Source organism: Sciurus carolinensis, chromosome 10 (genome assembly GCF_902686445.1).
Source record: "Sciurus carolinensis chromosome 10, mSciCar1.2, whole genome shotgun sequence".
NCBI classification, from domain to species: domain Eukaryota; kingdom Metazoa; phylum Chordata; class Mammalia; order Rodentia; family Sciuridae; genus Sciurus; species Sciurus carolinensis.
Window position 1 is genome coordinate 55,565,449 of NC_062222.1, and position 9,179 is coordinate 55,574,627.

Here is a 9,179-nt window from a genome sequence, read left to right on the forward strand (position 1 = left end):
TGTGTGTATGCCACAGTTTCTTTATCCATTCATCAATTGAAGGACATCTAGGTTGGTTCCACAATCTGGCTATTGTGAATTGAGCAGCAATGAACATTGATGTGGCTGTATCTCTGCAGTATGCTGATTTTAAGTCCTTTGGGTATAGGTCAAGGGCTTCCACTCCTTGATTCATTTTTAACACAAAAGATCAAGACTGAAACTATCACTTTAGGACATCACATTTCTCTAGAAAATTAAAAAAAAAATGTTATGTGGATGTTTCCAACCCTCAGAAAGTTTTGGCACCTCAAGAAAGCAGTCTGGGTTTCTAAGATGCTCCTACTGAAATGCTTTGGCTCTCCTAAGGTATATTTTTCTTCCCCCTGCATGTTTTTGTGAGATAGGATATTTTCTAATTTAAAATAACTCTGTGGGTAATAGTATATGCCTCTTCAGACACTGACCATGAGGTGCTGTCATTTCTGTGATTCAGCTTCTCTAGTGAGCAATAAGACCCAGCCTGATGTTGTGAAAGAGGAAAACAAATCCTCTGTGCATCAGAAGTTATTGCAATACCTTTGAATGTGAAATGACTCATGTCAGCCTTGAGACAGTCTTGAGTAGATTCCTTCATGTTATTGTCTGCTGAAGCTATTTATTACCTAGAAGTTTTCTTAATCACTTCTCACTTAAAATTCCTCCCACCTCCCCAGGAAACCAACCTGAGGATAGAGATATGCCCATGGAAGTTGAAAATAAATGGTGGACTCCAGTGTGCACTGTTATAAATCCAGTGGGATCAGTTTTTACATAACATATACCCCAGTTGAAGGTCTTCAGAGCAGTATGCTTCCTTAGCTCAAATTGGGAAGAAGGGAAGTTTTATGTATTTTCTTTACAAATTGGTTTCTTTCATTGTTCTATGTAAAGTCTAACCCTAATTCAGGTTTGAGAAATTAAAATGGCCTCACTAATCCAAAGCCTAATAAAGTCAGAGTGAGCTGTATAGAGTTAGTCTGCAGGCCAGTAAGTCTAATATAGTAAACCAAAAATTTGAGTATGAATAAGTTCCTGTCAATGGCACAATATTTTTTCAATGCTAGATGTGTTTTTTTATATGTGGAATATCATTATGATTTGGCAATATTGATAGTGTTGTGCAAACTTGCATTAATTTCGAGTAAATGAATCTTCAAAATGGTTTCCTCCTTCCTAAGTAGTCAGTCCCACAATATTACAGAATGACTTTGTTGGCCCTGGATGCCAGATGCAATGGTTGTTTAACTGGTCCTTGGTGCCAGGAGGTCAATACAGTGGGGGGGCATTAAGTCTCTCTGCAGGGCCAATTTCCTCAGGACTGTCTCTTGCTCTTTTTGTTTCAGTTTTTATTGTCTTAAATGTGCAAGTCTGGGCAACATTCTCCCAGGACTTCTCTTTTTTTGTGAATATCCGTAGTAAACAAGAAATAAGACTGGTCTTATAAGTGATACAAGTGGCATTATTTGAGTCTTTTCATCATCTTGTGAATATTTATTGATGATCTACCCACATTATGCCATTATATTAGTCACTCTTGAAAAAGTCATAAAAGTGAAACAAAATCCCTGATGGGAGAAATCAGACAATAGACAAATAGAAATGCATAAGATATTTAGTTCATAAGAGGTAGTTATTCCTATAGTAAAAGAATGGGAGTGCTCAGAGTATCTAGAGAGTGCATGAAGAAACTACAATTTTTAAATAAAGTGATTGTGAAAGGCCTTACTTATTAAAGTGAAGTTTTTGATCAAAAACTCAGATAGGTGGGGAAGAAAACTTTTCAATTATCTAAGAGGAGAACATGTCAGGCAGAAAGAATAGCAAATGCAAATGCCCTGAGGCCAGAGTATGTCCAGCAGGTTTGAGAAACAACGAAGAGCTTTGTGGTGTTGGAAAGAAGTGTGCAAGAAGAATGTGGTGTTGTGGTCAGGAAAGACATTGGGGAGAGAGAGAAGGCCTGATCAAGCAGGACCTCTTGGCGATGCAAAGAATCTGGGCTACACTGAGAGAGATGGGTATTTGTCCATATGATCTGGCTTACATTTTAGCAGCATTAATCCTGCTACTAAGTCCACAATTTACTACACAGGGGCAAGGGTGGGATCAGGGGAGACCAATTAAAAAAACCGTGATAATAACCAAACTGTCAAGACCATGACTGCCACTTGGCCTAGGGTGGTGGCAGTGTGGCTGGAATTTGCAGCTTGATTAGATAGAAAAAGTGAGAGAAAGAGAGGAGTCGAAGACAGCACCACATTTTTGATCTGAGTAACAGGAAAAATAGACTTTCCATTTATTGAGATTAGGGAAGAATGCAAGCTACTGAAATCCTTCAAACTTGTTCATTGGCCTTGGGCCAAGAGAACGTCATCCAGAGAAACAACCCTTGATTTTACTTACTTTCTCCACTTCCCAAGGGGTTGGATTTTTTAAAACCCTCAAACCACTGTATCAAAAAGTCTCCCGTATTTTAAAGCCTTATAACTCAGTCTCATATTTTTACCAATGTGATTATTTTGCAACATTTCACAAACAGAATGAAAGTCTGTGTGTTCGTGTGTTTCTGAGGTTGTTTAACTATCTTAATGTCTAAAAGGGGCACTCATCAGATTCACCCTTGAGAATACCACTGTGCCCCAGCAGAAGGCATTTTGGGTGCTTGACTCATTTATGTGGATGATTTTAACAACACTATTGTTTCCATCTTGGATTCTTGTTTATTTTGAGCCTCATGACAGATGAGCTCACCCAGATCTTAAAATGCAAAATTAAGGTTGTGTCAGACTATAATTTTATGCTAACTTTGTTTATCCCCCTCTTCAATTACTGAAGTTACCACCCTAATCCCTGGAAAATAACTGGAGACAATGTTTGTTTTGTAGCAAATTAAAAGCTGACGTCCTGGTTCTCCCGGAGCATGACTATGTGTACAGCAATTGAATTACATTGGAAGCACACATTGTGGTGTTGAAACTTTTTCTTTATTCTCTGAGATTTCTTTCATGTTTGGAAAAAGCAAGGGAAAGTGATAAACATCTTCTAAAAGTGGAAAATGTCAAACCCCAAGCTACTGAGATATAAGGCACTTCCATAATATTTACATAAAGTCTAATCATGTCTCCTGTCCTACAGGGAGAGCTGAGAGTAGGAGGAAGGGAAGAGTCAAGCTATTACCTTTCATTGGGTTATAGAAGGGACTGTTCCAGGGCCTCTATCTTTAGGCAATGTAGTAAACCATGATTATGACTGTGGCTAGGAAAACATTTTAAATGTGGAATAAGGTAAGACATAAGACCAAGAATGTCTACTTTATGGACTCTGTGGGTTTTATTTTCAGCATCTGTAAAGCCGTAGTCCTTTATAAACAGAACAAAGTGGTCAATTTTCAGTTTTCACAGGGACTATGCTAGCACAATGGTACCAAGGGCTTCGTTTGGGAACAAAGTCATTAAAAATAACTATGTACAGAGAACTCAGTCATAAATAATGTGCCATGAAAGAGCTAAAGACTCCAAGGTGATTCACTTCTGTGTGTCTAAAAATCTGCTTCAGACTGCCTATTCCTAAGTATTGTAAATCCCCAAGGATTCCTCTGATTCTCTCCTCTTCCATTTTGCTTTTCTTCCTCTCCCTCCTCCCTTCCCATCCTGTCATTCTTTCTTAAAATGCTGGTAGTTTATCAGTCATTCAGACAATCAGCTGGAGAATGAGAGAAACAAACATTCCCTTGGTCCCTGGTCTGCTCACTTGGGCACTGCATTGAGATAAACCTTCCTGTGTTTTCTTCCCCGTTATAAACTTTACTGTCTTGCAAATTGTTTCTACCAGATTTCACCAGGATCAGAATGTTAAAGAAAAACAGGGAAACTGACATCACTTGGACACCAGAAATAAAAAGACCATTCAAGATTTTCATTTACTTCTTTCCTTCTTTTTCCTCTTCCTCAAATACTGTGATTTTTAATTACTTATGGCTTCCTCTTTGACTTCTCTCTTCCTCCATTTCATCCAATTATGCAGGAAATTCTGTTCTCTCATTCATGTACATACAATGACCTCTTCTTACCACCACCACAAGCCCAGCCTTTTTACACTCTGAAGACTTAGTATAGTTTATGCTCTGTACAGCTAAAAGTTTTTCTTCTAGAAATACTTTCCTGATTCTCTGCCCTTTTCAAATGTAATTAACTGCCCCTACTTCATTGGCCCCAACTTCATGTTATCATGGAATGGATAATGTGATATGATATCACATATCATGAGAAAAATGTGTTAATGAACTAAATACACACACATGCAACTGCCTGTCTTCTCTGACTAGATGAGCACCAAGAAAGTAGTTATCTTATTTACCTGGTCTCCAGTGCTGGGCACACAGTAGGTACTTAAAAGATCTTTGAATGAATGTGTATATCGTATACCAGACAATTTACTCATACATAGGTTAGAATATTTCATCTTTAAACAGTGTAATGTTGGTTTGCTTCTTTTGCCCTTCACTCTTTTTTGGAAGGTTTTTAGAATTTTATTTTATGTACAAAGAGCTAGCACGTTCTCTCGTTCTCTTTCATTAAGTGGCTGTCTTGGGCAATCCATTTGAGGAAGATCATTTAGTCCAACTTAATGAAGCCTACATCCTTCATGTACTGACAGAAATGCTGCCGGCACAGACTGAGGCCGTATTTCCAGATTAGACCATGCAGGTTTGAGTAGGTGCGGCAAAAGTGAGAACCCTGGCTAGATTTTCTTACATAGCTCCAATAGAGCTGTTGGTGACCCATCTCGTTTTCAAGGGTGCAACAGGGAAAAGACTGTCCTTCACTTTGTTATAAAGGATAAGACTGAAATGCAGAGGATGTAATGGTGGGAAATCATGTGTAACTTCTAGTACCAAATGTAGTTTGTCTATCGTGCCAGGCTAGCTCAGATGCTGGTAAGGACACAGAGTCAAGACCCAGACTCCGGGAGTTGGGTGGAAGCAGGCTTGTGGCGAGCAACCTGCACACTCATTTACTGCGGGAACAGGTATACATTTTATATGTTTCTTGCCCAATCACAATGTGCCATGGGGGATTAGACCACCAGGTTCCTATACGGGTTCCCTTGGTAACACTGAGTCAACTTGGGGACAGTTGTTTACTTTCCTAGGTGACCAGAGCTGAATGCTCCTCTCCACAGGTTTTCCTGTCGGGTGTGAATGTGCAAAGGTTTTCCTTAGACAATTGAGACATTCACTGCTACCAGCCAAGAACTAGGATTTCTCCCAACAACTGACAGTATTCAACTGTCGTAAGGGAAGAGCTCAGTGGTACTTTAATTTCAGTGTGTGTCACAATCTTCAGTAGCTCTTTCTTAAGCAAAATGCTGGGCCACATCCTTAGAGTTTCTGATTCAGTTTTTCTGTGATGGGACCCAATCATTAGGATTTTCAACAAGATACCAGATGATGATGAGAACCTAATGTGATGGGCTGACAGATTTGACTCCATGAGAATGTTATAGGCCAGACTCTAAGGGAAATGACTAAACAGACTCCATTTTGCTCTGAGACTCCATGTTATGTAGGAAATAAAGCTTCTCCCATGGGAACACCTGCCTCTGTACCCATCATCAGTTACTTAGCATGACATGTTAAGCAATACAAAATGACAATTCTTATGTAATGAAACATTGCTCTCTTTTGATCTCTATTGCTCTTAACCAATGTATCATGTAAATGGTAATTGTGTGAATATTAGTAACCATTCTTTAGTTTGTACCTAGGTAAGGGTCATTTTGACCCACTTTCCCCTCTGTTGATGATCTCATGTTGTTAGTTTGTAATTTTGAATCATAGCAACAGACTTATGATTGATGTAATTTTTGGTATAAGAACCCCTACAACCCTGTGGTTGGGGCTGTTCTCCCAACAGCCAATTTTTGGGGCATTGTGTGAGACAGTGAGCTGGTTGGCTTAATAAAGACTCTCAAATTTGGACTTCTCAGTGGTGATCGGTCTGTTCTTAAGTTATACCCCATAACACTAGGACCACAGTACAAGGAACACTGCGTCCATCGTCTCTGCGTCCACATCTATGAGTAGCTGCATTCTAGCTAAATTCTGGATGAATGGGATTTGTAAAGGCATCTAAGAGCTTATGTATTAAGATGGTCAGTAAATTGAATAGCATTTACATTCTATTATCTGTCTACCTATCTACCTATCTGTCTCTTCATTCATCCATCTCTTCACCTAACTGATTTTTCAAGTGTTTATAGATGCAATTTTGGTTACTAAACTACAAACTGGAGTAATTTCTGAATTTATGAGACACATTTATTATGTGAGTTCTCCTCTTCCATGGACATTAGAACTACAATTGCTGTCAAATGTAGAGACACATGCTTAACATTATAAAGGGAAGTTATCATAAAGTGCTAGCGCTTGAATGTTACCCCCCTAACTCATGCCAAAATGTAACTGTCACTGACAGTATTGAGATGTGGGACCTTTCTGAAGTAACTAGGTTACAAGGACTTCACCTTCATGAATGGAATAATGCCATTGGCACAGGAGCATGTTAATTATGATGGGAGTGGCCTTGTTAGAAAGGGAGACTTCTCAAACATGCTCTCTTACTCACTCCGCCCCCCTCACCTGCTCTCTGGTGTGACTTGACTCTTATTAAAGAGCCCCCATCCTCCCTGTGAGAAGTATGATTTTTTTTCTGTATAATTTAGACTATTTGTGAGATTTGTGAGATTCTGATATTCTGTTATGGTAGCAGGAAAAGGATTAAAATGTAAGGTTATAGGCACCAGATTAGTCTTAAGCCCAGTGAGGGGCCATGGACACCTGGGCGAAATGTGCATTTGTGGGCATGCAGGGCCAGGGGAGGTTGAAGAAAACCAGGTAAGGACCCCTGATTTGAATATTCTAAAGAGGGAGGACTGATGCAGCAACATCTCAGATAAGGTGAGAAGTTAAACAGGTCAAGGGTAAGAGTGGATGCAATAGCCTCCAGGAACACTCTGTATAGAAGAAGCAAGACGGCAGATGAGAGGAAGTCATGTTCCGGGTCATTCCGTGGCATGAAACCAAGAAAGTAGATAGGCAGCTTCTCCTCATGGTGGGTGAACAAAAAAAAAAAAAAAAAAAAAAAAAAAAAAGGGTGAGGGTACTTTACTGGAATTTAAAATGGGACATTCAAAGCAGACTGGGGACATAGGAGGTTGGATATCATAAAATAAGGAAAAAAATCCCCAGCAGCACAGTCAAGGCTGGGCCAGAAGCACTAGCCAGAGTGGTCCTTCCATGAGCATAGTGGAGGGATAAGGTAATTAAAGGAACCCCTTCTTTGGGAGGCCCAAAGTGTGTCTGGGTATGGAGCATTTAGAGACCAGGGACAATGCCCAACAAACTGAAAGGCGCGCTGCCTCATATCGGTGTGCTGGGAAAGAAGTCACCATCTCTCCAGGTGGCGTGCAGAGGACAAAGGGAGGTATCATTTTGCAGCTGCAGCACTGGGGTCAGCAACTAAGGGAGCCAACTCCTGGCAAACCCAAGTTTGGCCTAAAATATAGGCCCAGGAAACCCACACCGCATGACATAGAGTGCGCTTATATGATCAGGAGAAAACCAAACGTGGAGAGGGGTTTACACAGTAGACAACTGGTGGCAAAAACCCACCCAGCTCTACCCATTTCCCTCCAATCCAAATGCTTGCAGACCTGCTGGGAGAGACGCACCTGGTTAGGAATTGGGAAAGGTCTGGGGCGGGAGAGATTGTTTGGAGACTGAACCCAAGAACAGGAAACATGGGGTCTGCAGGTGACATAGGGGATTAAGAGTTGACTCTTCCACCACATGGGCGGAACCCAGGGGAGAATCCAGGGATACAGTCTTCCAGCATGACCAGCAAGTACTGGGCACTGGAGATATGCTGATTTAAATTCTCCAGACCAACTGGCATTCAGTGAAGAGCCTGGAGCCTGCCTGTCCTAAACCCTGCCTCTAGGACTCCACTCCTAGGATGACCTATCTCACTCCAGCAATCCAGAGGGTGGGCAACGCTCTCCAGGTGACCCCACTAAAACTAAAAAGAAGAGAAGCTGAGAGAATATTTCAAACCCCAACAGAAAGAGTTCTTTAACTTTTCATGAAGTTTTTTTTTTTTTCTTTCTTTTTAATTCTTTTTCTTTGTTTAATTATGACCTTGGTGGTACATGGACATTTGTATATTTTTGTATTTGTTTTTTCTCATTTCTAGCATTTTTTTAAAGACAGTTATTTTTCATGGATTAGTTTATTGTGAACTAGGATATTTGATTAATATATTTTAGTTTTGTTTTGTATTCCTTTTTTCATATTTTTAATTTTTTAAAAATTTTGACTTTATATATGTTTTTTTCTCCTACATTTCCCTTGATTCTCTTTTCTTCTTTTAACAATCTCTATTGTTCTCTCTTTCACTCTTCCTTTAATATTTTACTTCTATCTTCTTTCCTCCTCCCTCATAATCAACACATCTTATATCACTTCTGTTCTCTCCCTGTCTACCATTTGAAATTATAAACCCTTTTAAAAACTTGATTTTATTGTAGGCAATAACTGATCATATCATTTCTGTTTATCATGATAATTAACATTGTAGATGTCATGTTAGGAATTGTTTGGCTTAATACTGCATATTGTTTGCATTGGTTGCTGTTACTATTCATTTCCCCCTAAACAATGAGATATTAGAAATCCTCAGGGACACTATGAGTTCACACAGCAGGAAACACTACTGCCTTAGATCCATACTGTTAGATGTATAGACACACAAACAACATGAAAATGCAAGGGAACAAATCACCCAAACAAGATACTCCAAAAACAGAATCCATCAACACCACAGTGGAAGAAATATCAGAGAAGCATTTTAGAATGCACATAGTTAAACTGATCTGTGAAGTAAAGAACAGTATAAGGAATGAAATCAGAGAGAAAATATATGAAGAAGATCACTTCAATAAAGAGGTAGAGATTCTGAACAAAAACAAAAGCAGAAATCCTTGAAATGAAGGCAGGAGCAAACCAAATTAAAAATTCAATAGGAAGCATCACCAAAAGACTAGACCACTTGGAAGACAGAACCTCAGGCAATGAGGACAAAATATATAATCTTGAAAAAATA

General features: G+C 39.5%; 1 protein-coding gene across 1 annotated transcript; it reads right to left on the reverse strand.

Moving 5' to 3' along the window:
* Positions 1 to 4,631: 4,631 nt before the first annotated feature.
* On the reverse strand, positions 4,632 to 4,802 carry LOC124994018 (40S ribosomal protein S29-like). Its single transcript, XM_047565648.1, has one exon. It carries the CDS (start codon positions 4,800 to 4,802, stop codon positions 4,632 to 4,634), a length of 171 nt encoding a protein of 56 aa, XP_047421604.1.
* Positions 4,803 to 9,179: the final 4,377 nt, after the last annotated feature.